General features: G+C 39.5%; 1 protein-coding gene across 1 annotated transcript in view; it reads right to left on the minus strand.

Annotated features, from left to right (window-relative positions):
- The window catches only part of LOC149167919 (transcription initiation factor TFIID subunit 1-like), a 153,614-nt gene that overhangs the window by 29,674 nt on the left and 102,426 nt on the right, over positions 1-21,514 (minus strand). Inside the window, exons 7-8 of the mRNA XM_089430632.1 lie at positions 10,399-10,613; positions 10,069-10,191 (exon numbers count right to left, since the gene is read on the minus strand). Of these exons, the coding sequence (XP_089286758.1) occupies positions 10,069-10,191; positions 10,399-10,613 (338 nt within the window). The remainder of the gene's footprint in view (positions 1-10,068; positions 10,192-10,398; positions 10,614-21,514) is intronic.

Consider the following 21,514-nt stretch of genomic DNA (forward strand, 5'->3'; position numbering starts at 1 on the left):
GTGGAAACTCTGAAAGCCTTGAAGAGGTTGATGGTATTCCAAAGGGAGCTACTTCTTCATTTAGTTCACCTCCTCATGAAGGCAATAAAGGTGAAAGAGAAAGGTATAAATTTGGTTCTAACCATATTCCTTTTGATTATGTTCAACGTGGTAAATTTCCATATAAGTATGGGAAAATAATTGCATGTTCCTTTTGTGGTTTGGATAACCATAATGTTTCTAGATGTTGGAAGAGAATGGCCACATACAGGAAACTTTTGAAGGAAAGGAAGCAAGAAGCCAAAGGTCCATTGGACAAGGCAAATCATGTTGTCTAGAGGATGCACATGTCTTGCACTTACTGCCATAAGCAGGGACATATTGCTGCAAAGTGTTGGACTCTGAATCCAACAATGCTTCCACGAAACTTGAAGAAGGTGGAAAGAGAAAATGGCAGAAATGGAAGGGAAGATTCCATGAATGATGTGTTTCAGGATGATTCACATGTTGATGTTGATGTGCAGACAAAGGTAGCACCTTTGAAATGGATTGGTAAGAAATGGTTAGAATTCTTATCCAATTAAAGATTGCATGTCTTTTGATTTGATACATCTATTTGCATTTCTTTGTTAATGGAATGCAAGTTCCAGGATTTTACCAAGAAGGTGAATGGAAAAGTTGAGTAAGGAAAAGTTCAGCATAAGGAATTTATGAGCAAGAAATTCACCCTCATTTTGGAGAACTTAGAGTGTTTCCCTAGTGAGGCAATTTGGGGAGCACAATTCAGAGCGCTTCCATTGGACATCATTGCAGGAGTTTACTCAGTAGTGCACATTTCTTAGATGCAAAAGTATTTTCGGGGAGCACACTGTGGGAGCAAAGCGTGGATTAGAGCCTTCAGGATTTTGCAACAAATTTTCTTATTGTTAGACCAAAGTTTGGACATCAATTCACCAGGCTAGATTGGAGGCTATTACCTACGTAGATTTCTCTATCTTTTGGTAGGGGCATAGAAGCTATTGACCAAGTGTTGCGCAAGGGTTTAGACAAGTGGAGCCGAGATAGATAAGTGTTGGAGATAGGAGGTATTTCTTAGCGGAGAATTTAGCCAGCATTGGGAGAGAATTCAAGTGATAGATTTGGGCTTAATTCAGCAATATCAATTTTGTGGGGCGTTTTCTGACCAAATTGTGCCATTCACACTTGTTGGGGTTCACCGGGGGTCGATGGATTCAGCTCAAACCCTTTCTGGGTTTTTGTGGGTTTAACGAGAGGAGACCCTAGTTGATTTTACATATTTTTCCAGGCAATATTTCAGCCAGAAACCACCTACCTTCATATAGTAGGGTATATTGTTGGTTAGCTGGGAAGTTCGCATCACTTTGTGGGTTTAGTTTTGGTTTGGAATTGGGACAAATCCTTTCTGGGTATTCTTGGGTTTGAGGAGTGGAGCCTGCTACCACTCAAACCAGCATGGGACTTAAAGGGGTTCCTAAGAGGTCAACTGCTAGGTTAAGAGAAACTGTGGAGGCTTAGACCACTATCACCACAGCTAAGTCTCCTTGCTCTTTACGGACTTTCACTGATGGGAGGAGTCCTGGTAGTGTAGGGGTTCAACTATAAAGTATATGTCAATGGATAGGTGAGAAGTGACCTTGAAAACCTTTCCCAAGGATTAAGTGAAGATTGGAGCTTGCTTGCTCTTTAAGCAAGGGACATGGTCCACCAGGGATAAGGGGTGCGGATTGGAGGGTTGAGGGAGAAAGGATAGGCTTATGAACAAGTTTCTCAATCCCTATAATCCTTGGGGAACTTGGATTCCCAAATGGTCCTTGAAAAATAGTTTTTATTGAGAAGTGGGACCACACGGGAACAAGTGGACCCAGCCCAGGTTCGGGGATGGAATGTAGCAACAAATGATGTTCCTATCTTGGACAAGGTGAGGGGAGAGGACTAAAGAAGAATACTTTCTTCAAAAGGTTGAATTGATCCTATTGAGGTCTAGCCTTGGGGATGCCTAGGTACAATTCAATCCTAGAGCTAGGGCTTGAGATTCCTGGAGATTCCTCCATTAGAATTGCCTCAAATTTGGAGGAGAGGGAGGGGACCCACTAACGCAGTAGCCTATAGGAGATCGAATTTTGTTCATGGGTCAATTCCTAGGAAATTGACTCCCTAGGTGACCTATTGGGGCTAGACTTAGAGAAAAAGGGGAAAATCATTAGAAGATGGTTGAAATGAGAACCCTTTTTGAGGGATCAGTGCCTAGTTCACTTGGGGATATGGAGTCAAGGATAATGATAAGTAAGAACTTGGTTTCTTGATCAAGGAGGCGCAAAACGTCAGCTTCGTCCAATGTTGAGAGAAAGAAAAGAAAAGTCACCTTCAAGCATTTATACTTTAAAGCAAATAATGCAAGCTTCTCAAGATAAATAAATCTCTAGGACATTTCATTCATATACATTGGCCCATACATTAAATTAGCTACAACATGCTTAATTCCACATTTCGCTAATGCAGCAACTAGCCCTAGTTTTAGCATTTTGCAGCAACAAGAATAATAGCATCAAAATTTACTTACAACATTATAGAGTATATCCAACCAACATTTCATTTTCTTAACAAAGCTCCAAGGAAAGAGAAATAGCACAAATCCATACATCAAAATTCATCCATCTCCAAAAAAATCCACCAAGGACAAAATGCAAAAATTTTGTATGATTAGAGAGATCCCAAATCAAGTGATGTGTTGACACCTAATCCTCACAGTTGGGTGAATTTATGTAAATAGCTAGATTAGGAATGTGAACAGTCATCAGAAGATGAACTGAGCAATCACACCCTTTTGTATATAACAATAGCCTACCTAATGAAATAGAACGAATCAGTTTTACTGCCTATTGGAGTTACTACCTGGCCTGACATGGTATCAGAGCCAGCTCCTTGTTTTAGCTATTATGCTCCTGTAACTCCTCTGTCCTGGCCTCTGCCTCTGCCTTATTCCCCTCTGTCCTGAAATAACCTGCGCATCTGTCCATACTGTCCAGACAGAAGCGTTGTACGTTAAATTTTTGAATAGCGTTGTCATTTCCTGTTTTAGCGCTGATGACTGAATAACTCCTCTGCAAATCCTCTGCCAGCTCTGCCCTTTCCACGCCAGTTTTCACTATCTATTTGCTTGTCTGGATTCAATCCATGCCATTGCTTCCTTATTATAACTTATTCTGCAGCAACCGTTTGCTGGTCACATCGATGACGGATTCGTTCTGGTTTCCTTATCATTAATTCCTTTGCATTAACTGTCCGCTGGGCACATCGATGATGTATTCATTATTGAAGCGTCTAGACTCAATTGACAAATTGGAAATTGAAGTGTGTTTGAAGCAATGGCGAAAATAAAATATTGGGCCATCGAATCACCAGTGGACGAAGCACACAATGAAAAATAACAAAAGTGCAGCAAATCGAGATAGAGAGAATACCAGTGCACAGTTGAATGCGGTATTGAATGGTAACAGTTGAATGCGGTATTGAAGGCTTAACATTTGAATGGTAACATTTTAACGCTGTTGGTATTCTGAGACATATTTAAATCATATTGAATGGGAAAATTCTGAGACATATATTTCTCGGTTCGTTCTCGTTTGAGTTCGAGTTTCGGCGAAAAAAAAGAAAGGATTGCCACCTCAGATTTGGGGTTAATTCGCATTTGTTCCAGTGCACTTGGGTTTAGGATTTCACCTTTTCACTATATCCTAGCAGCGGCAGATTTCTTGTGAGTGTGTCTTTAAAATGCCTGGAAATGCCCAACGCAATTTTTAGATTGGACAACGCATTTTTAGTGTGTCTTTAACGTTGTCCCATATTTTAAACACTGTCCAGCACTTTAACACTGCCATATTTTTTATCACTGACTTTAACGCTGCCATATTTTTTATTACTGGCTTCAAGGTCTAGAGAATCAAAGGGATTTATGGTGTTTTTCTTTTCAGTGAGCTTTGAAATTGTGATGTCGTTGCTGCTCCAACTTTGTAGAGCTCGCGGTTGATGCCGTTGTTGCTCCAACTTTGTAGCGCTCGCGGAGAATGATTGATTATTGACTGTGATACGAATTAAACAACCAAAATTGTTTCCCACATAAATTTTTGAGTACATTGTTTATTGGCAGAAGTATTCTTTTCTATCAGCAAATTTTTTTACAGAATGCATTCAATCATATCCAAGGTAGGAATAGTTCTCACTGGCAAGGAGAACTATCCTGAATGGTCCCGGATGATAAAAACACACCCTCATCTTCAATGAGTTGTGGAAAGGAGTGTGTGTCAGAGAAGGAGACAAAGACCCAGTACAGCCTAACCTCAGACAAAGAGCTCGTCATTTGGGAAAACAAGAACAACAAAGCTTATGCATTAATCGCAACATCTGTAAATGAAGAGGTGAGTCGCCATATTTCGTCATATTCAACTGCCTTTGAAGCCTTACAAAAGCTGAAAGAACTCTATGACTCACATTCTGCACTTGAAGTTGTTCAGCTCATGATTAAACTCTTCACTCTTGAACTGAAATATAATGATCCTCTTGCTCTTGCATCTGAAGTAAAGTCTATAATGCATGATATCAATTCCACTAAGGTTGAGCTGGATATCCCTCTTACTGCTTTTTTCAAGGCACTCTATCCTACTTACTCCAATTATCTTGAGTCTTTGCAAGCAAATGGAAATCTCAAAGATATAACCTTTGACTCTCTTGTGAAAAAGTTTGCTGAAAGAGAGAAAGCTTTTGGAAAGAAGACAGCCCCTGAATCTTCTGAAGAGATTGTGTGCCTTGCTCATAAAGAAAAGCATCCTGCTCAAGATTCTACAAGAGGAAGAGGTGGACGAAGAGGAAGAGGAAGATATTTCGGAGGCAGGGGGGCAAACATTCTCAAGGAGAAAAGGCAGATCTGCACTGCATTCGCTGCAAAAGAAATGGATCACATGATGCCTCTACATGCAAGCTACCATGGGACAAAATTGAGCAGAAAAGAAACCAACAGAAAGGTAAAATTGATGATACAGACAAAGGTAAAGCACTTGAATCCGCTCACTATATTGAGGCACAATGTAACATTGGAGTAAATGAAGATTTGTTTAATGCTTCACTTGCTTCTTGGACAAATGATTGGTTGCTTGATTCAGGAGCAACCTGTCACATGACTCATAGAAAAGATTTTTTTGAAGATTTCACTGACAATGTTGATGGAGCAGTATACTTTGCAGATCAATAAAAAATCAAGCCATCAGGGCTTGGCTAAATCAGGCTTAAACTGCCCGGTCTTCCAGACTTTCTTTTGGATCATGTTCTATATCTCTCACAGCTCAAGAGAAACTTGTTGTCCTTGGTCCACATCCGCCAGCAAGGTCACTCCATTCATATGTTTGATGGCAAGCTTGAAGTAAGAAAAGCATTTGACCACTCACTTGTCATGAGGGGAATAAAAGAAGAAAGGCTTCTCAAATTGCAAGGAACCTCTGCTCATGCACAACATTTCTCATATATTTCTCATCATGAAGAAGGTACACTTCCATCAAGTTTATTATGGCATGCTAGATTTGGACATTTAAACTATGACAGTCTCCGCTTATTGAAGAAAAATGGTGTTGTTGGTTTGCCTACAATTCCTAGGAAACATAAGCAATGTGATGCTTGCATTCTAGGAAAGCATAGCAAACAGTCTTTTCATGATTCACATTCAAGAGCACATAGGAAGCTTGAACTCATTCATTCAGATTTATGTGGTTCAATGCCTGTTCCTTCTGCAAATGGAAATAAATATATCATGACATTTATTGATGATTACACCAGAATGTGTTGGGTTTATTTATTGAAGAACAAATCTGATGCTTTTTAAACATTCAAGAATTTTCATAAATGGATTGAAATTGATGCACAATCTCATATTGGGTCTATTCGCACTGATAATGGAAAAGAATATACATCAAATGAATTTGAAAACTATCTTCGCCAACATGGGATCAAACATCAAACAACTGTGCCTTATAATCCCCAACATTGGCCCGTACATTAAATTAGCTACAACATGCTTAATTCCACATTTCGATAATGCAACAACTAGCCCTAGTTTTAGCAGTTTGTAGCAACAAGAATAAAGCATCAAAATTTACTTACAACATTATAGAGTATATCCAACCAACATTTCATTTTCTTAACAAAGCTCCAAGGCAAGAGAAATAGCCCAAATCCATACATCAAAATTCATCCATCTCCAAAAAAATCCACCAAGGACAAAATGCAAAAATTCTGTATGATTAGAGAGATCCCAAATCAAGTGATGATACACATGAATGTATCTAACATCAATATATAGCCTCCTAATGAGTTCGAATTAGCCTATGGGCCCATAAAGATGAAATAATGTGCAAATAATAACTCCTAATCGTGACAAGCCCACCATACTAGCTCATAATGTAAAAACAAGCCTCAAGAGGGGCCAAATAATGATATGTGCATGTTGTAGGGCCCTCTAAAGCCTCAATAATATCCTGAAGTGCCATATTAAGGAATACATTCCTCAAAATATGATGGACAAGGGGGTGGCGCTCCTTGTTCTCCAAGTAGTAGACATGCGATGCTCCCATTGGGTATGAGGGCACATAGATGACCCCATGGTTTTCCATATGAATTGGAGGTCCTCCGCAAGGGTCCAAGTGGTGGAATCAATGCTTCCATGATATCATACAAGTCTTGGGACACCTGTCAATAGTGTGGGGCTCATGTGGGGACCTGTTGGGGATAATGTACCAAGCATATCATCATCCCAAAAATGGATCCCTAGTAATCTTTGAGCATCCATGAAGATTCGTGGAGTGTTGTCTGCTGCTGTGGAGGCCCATGGCTCTCTATGCACACCCTACATGTGCCAATGTAGACCTCCGAGTGTTAGTATCCCATATAGGGAAACCAAACCCAAATGAAAGCCACCTGTAATCTTGCATAAGATCCAATGCGTCCCCTAGACTTCCAGTACAACCACTCACTAAAATAATCAGGTAAAAAGCTTAAAGACCATGGATAACAATGTTGGCACTTCATAATGGCATGCCCTTCCTTACTGGGCTTTGGCATGTGCTAGTGTCTCCAAGCTCCAAAGGGGGTTAGCCAAGCACCTTATTAGGTGGCTTCAGCCTTTAAAGAGGTTAGTATGTCCAAGGTACATCCCTCTAATGGGGGTGGCAAGTGACAAATAAGTGGAATGGAATAAGGAATGAGAGGGGCAATCCTGGGCCACATAGTGGGGCATAGGGGTAGCTAGATAAGGGGAAGCCCACACCTGGGTATGTAATGTATAGGCATGAGCAGTCATGGTACATGAGGTGCCCCGGCCTTGATTTTTCCACCCTTCCTCATATACCTTTTGCCTTTTATGAAGTTTCTTTAATTAATTGTTCAAGGCTCAAACGACAAGAGCATGATGTGTAAGATATAACAGTGATTACCCCCTTTTAGGTAGGGCGGTTCATTGCCCTCTAGGGGTTGGGACAATCATGGATTCCTGAATGATAGAGGAGGCTCATCTAGGGCCTATGGAACCGAGATGATGGCCAATGATTGGGGTAGAGCTCATGTAATGGTTTTTGCTCACGTGTTAATTATTTTTGTCCCGGCCATCTTTTGCATTGTGTGGTACAATTCCCTGTTAAATGTGGCCAATTATGATTTTCACTTTTTCTTTTAATTGCTTCAACCTCCGGGGCATCATTCTAGAACTGACCTAGGGTGGAGGCAAGGGGATGGGGAGGCTAGCCCTATGTGGACCCAAAATGGGAATGTGGACCCAAGTAGGAGAAAAGATGAATGGAGGTATAGTGAGTAGAAAGGGAGTAATATGTGTGGGTAAAAGAGCGGGTCCATGCACACAAAGTCAGGGTTTCCCAAGTAGTACCACCCTAGAACCGAATGGTCAATAAAAGAGATCCCATGGGACTAAGATCCAAGGGCAACAACCAAAGGAGATCAAGGGGACAGGAGCACAAACTAAGCCCACTCTTTCCGCCAAATCCCCCCACCAATCCATACCCAGAAGTATCCATGATAAGTAAACCCAATACTCGATTACCAAATGACAAGACATACCTTTAGATTCAGGTGGCCCACCTTCAAACATACGATCAATACAGGTGGGTGAGAAACCACATGGTTGGCTTAGGTGGCAGAGAAATGGCACAACAAGCTAGTAGGAGCCATCAAGGGGTTGCTGGCTGTCAGTTGAGGCTCATCAGAGAAAAAATTTCTCCTAGGAATATCACCCACAAAGTGGTGGGTACAAGAGCCAATCGCTGCAATTTCAGAGCATTCTGGACATTATTTTGAAAAAAACGTCCATTTCCACTTGGCAGCTTGTAGCAGATTTTCTAGATAGCGTGCATTATCAGTTTAGAGCCATTTCAGCAATTGGGTCAGCAAAATTTCACCTAGCGTTGTCCTAGCTTGCATAGCAAGCCCATGATCTATCATTCATTGTCATTTATGTACTCAGATTTCTATATTAATAAAATGGCTCAGTTGTTTGGCTCAGTTTCTTGTGTATTGTGATGTGCATGCTTGGAATTTGTTTATTGATGTTGCTTCATTTTTCATATCTCTTTTACTTGTTGTAAATTTCGATTTGGGATATTACACACTTTACCATGGAGATTCGTAATCCGTAAATAGACTTTGTTACAATACCGTGGGCCAATACCATAGCTGATCAATACCACATGCCCAAAAAAACATAACTCACTTCATATGACACTTGTTCATATGATATTTTTTTAATTAATCAATTTAATTAAAAAGAAAAAAAGGGCATATATCTCAACTTTTTATTTGTGTATACTAAGAATATTCTAAAATATTCTTTGGAGGTTAAATCCCTAGCATCCACCTAAGAATTATTGATAGTTAAATTAAATTATGGATGTTTTATTCCAAAATAGACATGCCTATCAGCATAAATATCTCTAATTTTATTATCCTACCCTTAACCAAAGGGATGCATATTTAGATATGATAAACCTTCTGTTTCAGACAATTTCCAGTATCTTCTTTTTCTCTATATTCCAAACACCCTTCCCTTGAAAACAATCTCACTACTGATGTCTGCTGCAGACCTCAAGAAAGGTTCTTACTACAGGTGCATGAATGCAGTTCTATATCCCAATTCCATATCTCAGGACAATGTTAACATTGTTATGAGACTACTGCAATAGTGTTTAAATGAAAAGGAAAAATTAATTCTGTAAAGTAAGGGCACATCTCTAAAAAGAGCTAAAAAGTTACCAACGGATACTTTGATATTTTAAAAAAGATTCTCCTGTCAACTTGAACTTGTATCTCTACAGAAAATGCTGTGACCGTGGCTGCATATCAACAGTCCGTAAGATATGGAAAACTGACGATTTGTACACACTCTACAGCTTGATCTTGGCCTATCTTCTAAGGGAACTGATTTATGAGCTAAACCATAATTGTACGGGATGAAAAAATTTGGAAAGCAGCCTCTCTGCAACTATCCGGTTTGATCTATCGTCAGTATAATGTGAAAGAGTTGAGGGGAATGGAATAGAACGCTAATCCTAACGAACAAACATGATAAAGCAAGAAGCCCAGCAAGACATTCATCAATGAGCCAACTTGATTATTTCGACCAATTGTTTGTTCATTAAAAAATTAGGTAGTATATGGACTCATCTACACAAGATTCAAGTTTATGGAGAAAAGTTTTGGGATTATATACGTTTTTCTGTAATAAGACATACTAGAATCAATGGCAAGTAAATATGTGGTACATATCCGTAACGGCACAAATCATCGCATTATTCATACGATAAATCATCATTATAGACTATATGAAAATCTTCAAGTTACATCTTGCATTCACTTAGCTCTATAACAAATAAATCATACATTTCAAAACACAAAGGACACAAGAAGAAACCAATAAATCAGAAATGAAAATAAAAGAGCATGGAGGCATAAGTAAATCCAAGATTTCGAGCTAATTTACAATCCAGAGAACAAATGAGAGAACATGAGAGAGAAGTCGACCTTCTTACTGTCTTTAGCTGTAACATTCTTTTCCTTTACACCTAATTCCTTCAAATCGACATCATTTCCATTTTCTTTCCTTCCTTTCTGGGATGCTGTTTTTTTTGCAAAATATTTTGCAACCTGGAATCAAACAGATCACGTATAAAAAGGAATGTGCATACACATTGAGAGTATTATAATTATATTTAAAGATCTACAGAGATGTCTGTTATGCAGCATGATTACAATTTCAACTACAGTGAGAAAATCATATAGATTTACCAATTTCCAAATTAAAAAACACAATCATCTGCAACAAATAAATATTTGATAGTCCACAAAACTGACCTCTTTAGGATCAGTGATGATATCCTCCCTTGAGGTCACAGTGCCATCAGCCTTCTTTGTACGTATAATGCGCTTAAATATTCTCTTTGTCTTTTTTCCATGATCATCCTTATTGCTAAGTATCAAATCTCCTTGCAGGTCTTGCATGACATGGTTGTTTTTCTCCTTTGCACTTGCTCCAACCTTTTTCTTCTTCTGCTCTTTTGCTTCATCATCTATGAAATAGCGTACACGCATATGAATACCCAAATACTTAGTTAAAACCAAAATAATTAATTCATGCAAAGAAATATGTAATGAACAGAAATCCATAAAGAAACAATACACAGTTTTAATAATTAATAATAATAATAATAAATCAATCAACTGAGGGACACAACCCTTAACCTTGGTGACTACTCAACACATTTAAGTATAGTGTCATAAGGCTCATTGTATCCATCATTCATTCATATCAATTATATATTATCTATCCTATATGAAACTTTTTTATGCTAGCCTTCCTCTGTTAGATATTTCTCATAAATAAATTATTATTCATTACATTGGTATCAAAGCCCCATCTAATGGGTACTTTTGTTAATTACAACTTTCAGCACACATAATTATCAAAGTTTCTCTAATTCCAGGTCTATGACCAACAGTGTTATTAGAACCAGATCAATCATCAAACTAATCAACCCCAGAGACTGGAACTAGACAGGAACTGGACAAAAATCGATTAAAAAACTGCACCACAAAATTGATCAACTAATCTATATATATATATATATATATATATATATATATATATATATATATGTGTGCAAAGTCTCTCGTGCATATAGCAAGTAAAGGTGTATAAAACCATATTTGAACCAAAATACATTTATAAAGTGGTTGTAAATGGCCTCTTGAGCCCCGAAATAAGCATAACACCAATTAATAACTATAGTTTAGACTCTACACTCTACAATCTAATCATGTGAGAATCACTTGAATTCTCATCATCTACATCCTTAACATGATTAGACTGAAAAATGAGATTTTGGGTTGATCCCTACAACTTGGTCTTTTATATATATATATATATATCCTTTAGACACTACACTACCCACTTGGTTGCTAGAATGCTACCCTGGGTAACCACATCCCTACAGCTTGGTCTTACCTCTTTAGGAGCCATGACAAATTTTATAGAAAAAACAAATCTGAGAATAAAAGCCTAGGAATTCTAAATTACTAGTAATACATAATGATTGTAAACATATTACTAACTAGCATTTAAAATCTAAAGGGAATCTTTGACTTACCTTCAGAAGCCTTACAAATTAAGAGAGGAAAATCAACTCCAATAGTCCAAAACAGCTCCTAACAGCACAAAATACAGCTCTATAATGGCCCTAGAAATTCTGAAGATCAACCCTTGAATAAACTCCAAACCAACGAAGGAAATTATGAAAATAAACTCTTGAATCAACCCACGAAACTCAACTCAAAAGCTCTTGAAATCAGCCCAAGAAACCCAAGTCAAAACACCGAATTGCTCAAATGAATTGTCTGAGTCAAATGAAGGGTGGCGACCTCTTTAAATAGCATTAGGGAGGATAGGGTTAGTTTTAAGATAAGATATAAGAAAAAATTTATTAATGTCCAAGAAATGACCACAAAAGTAGGTGAATGGTACTGAAGAGTAAAACAAGTATGAATTTGATGTGGGAGTGCCAACACAAGTAGAAAATTATTGAATTGAGGCTTCTGTGATTCATAATATTCTTAAGAAGAGTTTTAACGTAAATCACATGTAGAAAACCTTTGTCGACGCGTTTCGAACCAACTAGTGTGGTTCATCGTCAGGACAAGTTGAGGAGTCAGATCATAGCTGCGAGTTAAATAGGGAGAGCAGATCTTCAAAACGGCTAGGAGTGACCATTAACGGCTATATAAAAAAACAGCTAAATTATATAATAATATTCTAATTATAGTATATAGTCAAAGTAACTCATTATATTCCTAATAAATAATTCAATAATTTATATATTTGAATTTTATACTATTTCATTTATAAATTTTATTGGTAATTAAATTAATTTATTTAATTAATTTAATTATTTAAGTTCAATCGGGATAAGATAAAGTTAATCAAGGTTAAGTAAAGGGGTATCCATAACATTTTATTAAACATATTTATTTGGTTATTAATTTATTTAATTCGGAATATAAATGAGTTACTTTGACTATATACTATAATTAGAATATTATTATATAATTTAGCTGTTTTTTATATAGCCATTAATGGTCACTCCTAGCCGTTTTGAAGATTTGCTCTCCCTATTTAACTCTGTGCGGACGATGAACCAAACTAGTTGGTTCGAAACACATCGACAAAGGTTTTCTACATGTGATTTACGCTGAAACTTTTCTTAAAAAACAAGTAGAAAATGCTGAAAATAATATAAAGATTCAAGAACAAAGCCTAAATAAGTAGAACATCAAAAAAAATATGTATAAAATGGTGACAAAAGTATGGTGATACAAAACACCAAGTGAGTTTATCCAAGACTGGAAAAGTGGACAACCCAACAGAAGAACCCATTATAAGAGAGAGAGAGAGAGAGAGAGATCGAACGATGGGAATGAGTGAGGTCTCTTGAATCTGATGGTCGAGAGTGTGTAATGTCCCCTTTGAGTAAATTTTAATAGATTATAGAACACTATGATATCCAATGTTATTAGAACTGAACTAGTCATCGAACCGGTAGACACCCCAGACCGGGAACCGACCTGAACTGGACCAAAACAGGTAAAAAAACCAGTGAACCAAAAACAGAAAAGTTTCAAATTTTCAAGAAAACTACAAATATTCATGTGCGTCCGTATGAGTCCAAACCATTTATACACAAATAAGAAAAAGTTCTCATTTATAGAGCATGTATGGGTGCAAACTCCAAAATAACACTGAGTCCAATACATCTTTGAACCAAATATACATAAGAAAACAAGACCTAGATAGCCTTTAGCATCAAAAAAAACTTATGCTACAACAACCTACATATCATCAAAATCTTTGCCTATATTGGGATCTTCGTCATCAATATCACCCTCTACGTATTATAATAAGATTAAAAAATGCTTAGCGTCTCTGAATTTAGGCTTTTGTAATTCATATTCTATTCAAGAAAGTCTTTCGGTAAAAAATCACATTCTGATTGTTGGGTCGACGCGTTTCGAACCACCCAGCGTGGTTCATCATTAGGACTATGATGATCCCTTGATAAACCTTTCTAAGATTATGGCATCAATAGGTTTTGGTCTATCAAGGATTTCACCCTATCAAATCTTTGGATGAACTTCCTAGCATTTCTTTATCACTCTTATCCATTTGAAAGAATCTTTCAAGGACAATGCTTCCATCAACATTAGTTGTCCACCTTTTCCTGAAAGCATCTTCAAATTGATCAAAATTTGCAATGCTTCTTTAAGGAAAACCAACATACCAATCCCTAGCATCACCTAATGTTAATGCAAACAACATCATAATGATATCTTCATCTTCAATCATCTTAGGGCATACTGCCCAAAGGAAGTTGTTCACATGTCTTTTAGCAAAAGTAACAGTACACCCATCAAACTTGGGCAACCAATCATGATGTTTCTTGGGCAAGGGATGAAGGGCACCAAGAAAGGAAACGAAGTTTAATGATTTGAAAGATACAATGTTCCATTGCCTAACCACATGATTATTTCGAGTTTGATTTTGGTTAAGAGTAGCATTAGGGTTAGCATTGGTGTTAGTATTCATATTGTCATGGAAATTCCGCCTTGCAGTAGGAGTAAGGCCTCTTGTGGGAGACTCACCTAGCTCAACAACTCTTTTAGCAGCAGCCCTAGTTCTAGGAGCTATGATGGTATCTAAGAAGGCATGCTCCAAAGGAGAACTAGGGGAATCAGAGTCGCAAGAAGAGGATCTATAATGTCGTCAAAGAAATCCACTCTTCAAATATATCAATCTAGGATAAGGTACACTCGCTTCCTCCTACAGGCCTTGGAAAAGGAAACCCTACAAGGTATAAACTAGCCAATGGGACAACAATGGGGTAGAGGCCCACTGTCACCCTCAGCCAAAACCCCATGCTCTTTATGGATTTTCACCGATGGAAGTGTGAAAATTCTATCGCTGCAGCAACTGATTTACTTTTCCTACTTATTTCACCATAAGTTATTCATGAAATTACTTCAACAAACATTAAAATAAATACTGCTGCAGATATCACATTGTATTACAGAAACAAACATATGCAAAAGAATCAACACATTGACACAATTATTTTGGACTAATGTCCCCGAAAAAACCCAATGTGGGAAAACCGGTGCAGCAAGGGAGGATTTTATTATTCAGCAATTTTCTAGTACAACAGGGTGCCAAACTGGCTTACCCACAGATAGACAAATTCTCCGGCACTTCTACTGAACCCGACGTAGGCCCTATTGACCTTTGCATCAGCCTGAAACCCTCTGTGTCAGCCTAGTGAGGCTCTGCACAGCCTCTTTGACCTTCTACGTCACTCCTGCAGCCTTTGTGTGGATGACGTAGGCCTTGCTAGCTCTGCACAGTCTTTGTTGCCTCTGCGTGGCTTCCTTTGGCCCCTGCACCTGCTTCTTCTACCTCTGCGTTGATCTATCGTCTCTCTGTTCCATACTTGCTGCCTCTTGACTGCTCTCTAGACCACTGGTTCAATTTCTCAGCTAACCCCGCTCCAAAAATTGAACTGACTGGTCTCCCTCAGTGTATTCTCCAATTGACCCTCAAGCCTCCTCTTATACTTTTCTCGTTGATAAATCAACGGCCAAGATTAAGTCCCTAATCAATGGCTAAGATTAGATCTGGCTTGATCCAAGTCTTTTAAACCATTCTAACACAGTTTCATATTAATACACATCAATATTTTATTTTCTCTAAGCTTAGACTTAGGGACTCCATTAAAAATATTAATTATTTTAATATCTCCTGCACTGTTTAGAATCTGCCCAAACCCTTTCTGGGTATTGGAGATCTCATGTGCCCCAACCTCTCCACCAAATTTCGTGGCTAGAGCACATCCGATGCTACCCCAAATCAACACTCCCTCTTAGCGAGGACTGTACTCTAGTAATACTCACTCATGTGCCCCAACCTCTCCACCAAATTTCGTGGCTAGAGCACATCCGATGTTACCCGAAATCAACACTCCCTCTTAGCAAGGACTATGCTCTAGTAATACTCCTCACTGAGTATCACCTTGATCATCCAGCATTGATCCCTGTGCTGATGTTAAGCCTCCTTGCCCAACATCCTCTGCGCTGCTGCATCCTGTATTGCTACCCATGACTATGCTACTGCCACTGCTGCATCTCTACGACAACTCCCTCTACATTCGTACTGTTGTTGGTCCTTTCTCCCAGCACTGCATCCGTATTGCAACTCCCTCTGCATCTATGTCGTTGTTGGTCCTTTCTCCCAACATTGCATCTGCACTACAACTCCCTCTTCATTCGCGCTACTAACACACTACTTCTGAAAGGGGTTCTTTATCATCCCCATCTTTTCCCTAAAGTAGTCAAATTTTGACTTTCCAAGGGCCTTGGTGAGGATATCTGCCACTTGTTCTCCTGTAGGAGTGTAGCTTAACTGTACAGCTCCTCGTTGGACACAGTCTCTGCCAAAGGGACATCGGATATCAACATGCTTCGACCTATCGTGAAATACTGGATTCTCAGAGAGTTTGATGCAACTCTGATTATCACACATGATCCTGGTCACCTCCATATTTCTTCTGAATAGGTTCACCAGCAGTTTTTTACACTATATGGCCTCACGAAGCAATTCTCGCTGCCATATATTCTGCCTCAGATGAGCTCAGAGCCACGGACTTCTGTTTCTTACTGCACTAGGAGGTCATTCCTGATCCAATGTTGAAACAGTACCCAGATGTACTTTCCCGATCCACTGAACTTCCTGCCCAATCTGCATCAGTAAATCCACTCAACCTGATATCCTTCCCCTTGGTGTATAAGAGCCCATAATCAACTGTTCCTTGTAAATACCTGAGAATGTGTTTGGCTACTGCCTAGAGTGCCCTCTTTGGTTCCACCATGCACTGACTGAGGGTGTTGACAGCGTAGCAAATATCTGGCCTTGTATTGACCAGATACATCAAGGACCCTATGAGCTGTCGGTATAGGGTGGGATCGACATCCTTGTTTTCCGATGCATCAATCTTTTTCCCGTTGGTGATCATTGGCATAGCCATAGGTCTACAGTCTCCCATCCCGAACCTTTTCAGGATCTCTGTAGCATACCTCCCTTGCCCAAGGAAGATATCTCCTTTCTGCTGCCAAACTTCCAACCCTAGGAAGTAGTGCATTCGTCCTAGATCCTTCATATCGAACTTTGTGGCTAGATTCTTCTTGCAGTCCTCAATGAGTCTGGATGATCCTGTCAGAAAGAGATCATCCACATATAATACTAAGATAAGTGGCTCGTTCTCTACGACCAGATAGTAGAGATTCGGATCCGCGTCACTCTTGACAAACCCCATCTTCTGCAAGTAGTCATCTATTCGACCATACCATGCTCTCGGTGCCTGCTTCAGCCCATACAAGGCTTTCTTCAATCTACATACATTAGACTTCTTCTCATGAATTTCAAAGCCCTCTGGTTGTTCAATGTATACCTCTTCTTCTATTACCCCGTTTAGAAATTCCGTCTTGACATCTATCTGATGGATCTCCCATCCCATCTGGGCTGCAAGAGATATCATGGTCCTAATAGATGTATACCTGGCTACCGGGGAAAGGTTTCCTCATAGTCAATCCCTTCCTTTTGAGCATACCCCTTAGCCACAAACCTCGCCTTGTACTTCTCAACACTGTCGTCCGCAGCATATTTGATCTTGTAGATCCATCTTGAACCTACCACAGATCTGTCTTGAGGCCTTGACACCACCTCCCAGACATCGTTCACCATATGGAGTTATACTCCTCCACCATCGCATGTAGCCAAACTTGATGCTGAGCCGCCTCCGTGAAACTGGCAAGCTCCCCATCCTGAGCTACTAATGCCTGATACCTGTCTGGCTATTTTCACTCCCTCTTACTGTTCCTTGGCTCACCAATGAAGTTCTCTGCATCATGCAGAATCTGACGAAGTTCTCTGCTAGTTCTTCCATTGCTAGCAGGTGCTTTTGTTCGCTCCTCCTCCTCATCTTGAGAATCTTCCTTACCTGAGGAAGGATTCTTCACTTCCGTTGGTTGAAGAGGCATGACCAACGGATCCTCTTTCGACTGCTCCTCGGAAGGAATTTCGTGAGATCTTCTAAAATCTTTGTTCTCCATGAACTTTACATCTCGTCGTACTGCTACCTTCTTGCTCCTTGGAAGATAGATTCTGTATGCCTTAGCATTCTCGCTATATCCCACTAGATACCCCTTTTCTGCAATTTGATCTAGCTTCTTCTTCTTTTCTTCGAGTATGCAACAATATGCTAAACTCCCAAATATCCTGAAATGACTGACCTCAGTTGTCTTCCCAGTGAAGACTTTCTCTGGAGTAATCTTGCCCAATGCCTGATGAGGAGTCCTATTCTAAACGTAGACAGTTGTGTTGCGTGCTTCTGACCACAGAAATTTTGGCATATCCTGATCATACAGCATGGCCGTGGCTGCTTCTAGAATGGTTCTGTTTTTCCTTTCTGCCACCCCATTCTGCTTCGGATTGTAGGGAGCTGTCCACTCCCTTCTGATGCCCTCTTTATCGCAATAATCAATGAAGTCCTTATCGACATACTCTCCACCATTATTTGAGCACAAGACTTTTATTTTCTTACCAATCAGATTCTCCACTAGAGCCTTGAACTCCTTGAATCGACAGCCTTGGTTTTCAGAAAATAGATCTAAGTTTTCCTCGAGTGGTCATCAATGAAGGTAAGGAAATACTCGACACCGCTGAGAGCTTTGACGGACATAGGTCCGCAAATATCTGAGTGTATCAATCCTAGTACACTCTTGGCCCTGTGTTTGCTCCTAGGAAATGCCGCCTTGGCATACTTTCCTAGAGCGCATCCCCTGCATACATCATCTCGTTCCATACTCAAATCCGGAACTCCTGTTACAGTGCTCCTGAGAATTCTCAAAGCTCCATGGTGCAAGTGACCCATCCTTCTGTGCCATAGTTCGTTCAAGTCCTTGTCCCCATGACTGCCTATTAGTGCCATTGGAGATTCTAGTTGTAATCTATACAACCGATTACTTTTGATCCCGATCTGCACTTTCTTTTTCCAACTCGGGTGTTTGACGTATACCTTTTCCTTGATGAAGTAGACGTCATAGCCCTTGCCTTGTAGTTGTGACATGGAGAGTAAGTTCATCCCCAATCCTAGTACATGCAGCACATTTGTGGCACGGAACCACTCCCGATTCTATCTGAAAAACTATGGTACCCTTTCCTGCTGGAGTACACTTTGCCTTGTTCCCCATGGTGATCTGAAAGTTCATCTTCTCTTCTTGATATTCTGAGAAACACTCCCTGATTCCCGTCATATTCCACGAGGCTTCACTGTCTATATACCATACTTCTAATGATGCAACACTAGTCATGCACACCACTTCTTCTTCCCACCTGGAAGCCAACATAGAGAAATCGAAATCTCTTTCTCTTGTGCAATCTTCTGAAAATCTCCGTGAGTCCCCTAAGGTAGATGCCTCTGCATCGTGGTCTCGACCCATAACTGATTTTCCCTTTCTGTCTCTGATTACTTGCTCTAATACCATGTGAAAATTCTATCACTGCAGCAACTGATTTACTTTTCCTACTTATTTCACCATAAGTTATTCATGAAATTACTTCAACAAACATTAAAATAAATATTGTTGCAGATATCAGACCGTAATACAAAGACAAACATATGCACAAGAATCAACACATTGACATAGTTATTTTGGACTAATGTCCCCAGAAAAACCCAATGTGGAAAAACTGGTGCAACAAGGGAGGATTTTATTATTCAACAATTTTCTAGTACAACAGGGTGCCAAACTGGCTTACCGACAAATAGACAACTTCTCTAGCACTTCTACTGAACCCGACGTAGGCCCTACTGACCTTTGCGTCAGCCTACTGAGGCGTTGCGCAGCCTCTCTGGCCTTTTGCATCACTCTTGCAGCCTCTGTGTGGATGACGCAGGCCTTGCTGGCTCTGCGCAATCTCTGTTGCCTTTGTGTGGCTTCCTCTAGCCCCTGCGTCTGCTTCTTTTGCCTCTGCGCTGATCTCCCGTCTCTTTATTCCGTACTCGCTGCCTCCTGACTGCTCTCCAGACCACTGGTTCAATTTCTCAACTAACCCCGCTCCAAAAATTGAACTGGCTGGTCGCCCTTACTGTATTCTCCAAGTGACCCTCAAGCCTCCTCTTATACTTTTCTCATTGATAAATCAATGGCCGAGATTAAGTCCCTAATCAACGGCTAAGATTAGATCTAACTTGATCCATGTTTTTTGGACCATTCTAACGTAGTTTCATATTAATACACATTAATATTTTATTTTCCTTAAGTTTAGACTTAGGGACTCCATTAAAAATATTAATTAGTTTAATATCTCTTGAACTGTTTAGAATCTCCCCAAACCCTTTTTAGGTATTGGAGATCTCATGTGCCCCAACCTCTCCACCAAATTTCGTGGCTAGAGCACATCCGATGCTACCCCAAATCAACAGGAAGGAGTCTCAGTAAATGAGGAATCACTTAAAATGTATATGTTAATTATGAGGTACAAAGTGACCCTACTAGAGTTCATTCAGGAGAGAGGTGCAATAATGGTTCAAGGCTCCAAAGAAGAAAATCGCTCTAAACAAAAGCCTTAGAAAACAAGGCTCAAGGCCTAGGGTTTTCGTATTTTCGATGATAATAGTTGTTCTCAAGGTCGAGGCCCGAGGGAAAGCGTTTCTTATGATGATAATCAACTAATCCAAGGCTCGTGAAACCCTCAAGGAAGTCCTTGAGTTGAGGGAGTGATGACTAGGGTTTCCCTCTTTAGGGGCAACTGCCAAACACCTAGGCCAAGAGACGTTATGGATGAAATTTGAGAGGATGCCCATCAAATTGAAAGATTTAGTAGCAAATCAAGTCAACTTGATATTTAGGCTCTCAAACCTCCAAAAGTCCTCTCTACTAGAAACTCGCACCAAGCCCTAGTTTCTCCTCTCTCGTTGAAAGGACCAAAATTTTTAGGAGACAAAAAAATGGATAAAATTTTAGAATGATCACAAAAGGCTTGGACTAGTGCCTTGTCCCTTGGCTATATAGAGTCATGGATGTCAAAGATAATCCAATTTTGCTCTTAAGGAGGCTAAAAATTGATGCCCTACCTCAATTTCCAAGCATTTATCCACTCAAGGAATAATGTAGTTTATGGGAAGAGCTTCAAAGAGTTTCACCACTAGGATACTTCTTACAATGTCATGAATGAAAAATGCATGCAATTTTCTTCTAACTAGTATTCAATAGATACTTATAAACAATTAGGGCACAATCTAGCATAGATTAGAAATACTCATTCCATACATTTGACATGAAAAAGAAAGATCTTCAACAATAGAGCACTTACAAGACAATTAAGAAAGAAAATCCATCCATTATGCCAAGAATAGCTCCAAAAGATGTCCAAACATCAGCTCCAAATATCAAAATGCATCCAATCATCCATGAATCCAAGAAAATAACAAGTGTGAGTCTCTTTAAGGAGACCCAAATCCCAAGTGTGATGATGATGAGAGATGAAATGACAGCGCTCTAATTTATAATTGTTCAATGATTTGTAATTTTAGCCTATTATCCCCTTGAACAATTACATAATGGGCAAAAACTAGGTCGAAATGCTGACATTATGCATGCATAGGCCTCTTGAGGGCATGCATTATGCTCCTCCAGTGCCAAACTGAGTGTAGAGGGCTCCAAAAATCATGGTCTAGTGATTGGCCCCTAAATATCCATGCAAATCATTGTGTGGACCCCAGTTTTGTGTTTGGGGCACAAAATGGGTCTCATGGGTCTCCTAGTGATAGAATAGTTTGATTCTTCTCCAATGTTGAGGGCTCTGAAGATG

Source organism: Pinus tabuliformis, chromosome 5_1 (genome assembly GCF_031772625.1).
Source record: "Pinus tabuliformis cultivar Carrire ecotype Pingquan chromosome 5_1, CPIR1, whole genome shotgun sequence".
NCBI classification, from domain to species: Eukaryota; Viridiplantae; Streptophyta; class Pinopsida; order Pinales; family Pinaceae; genus Pinus; species Pinus tabuliformis.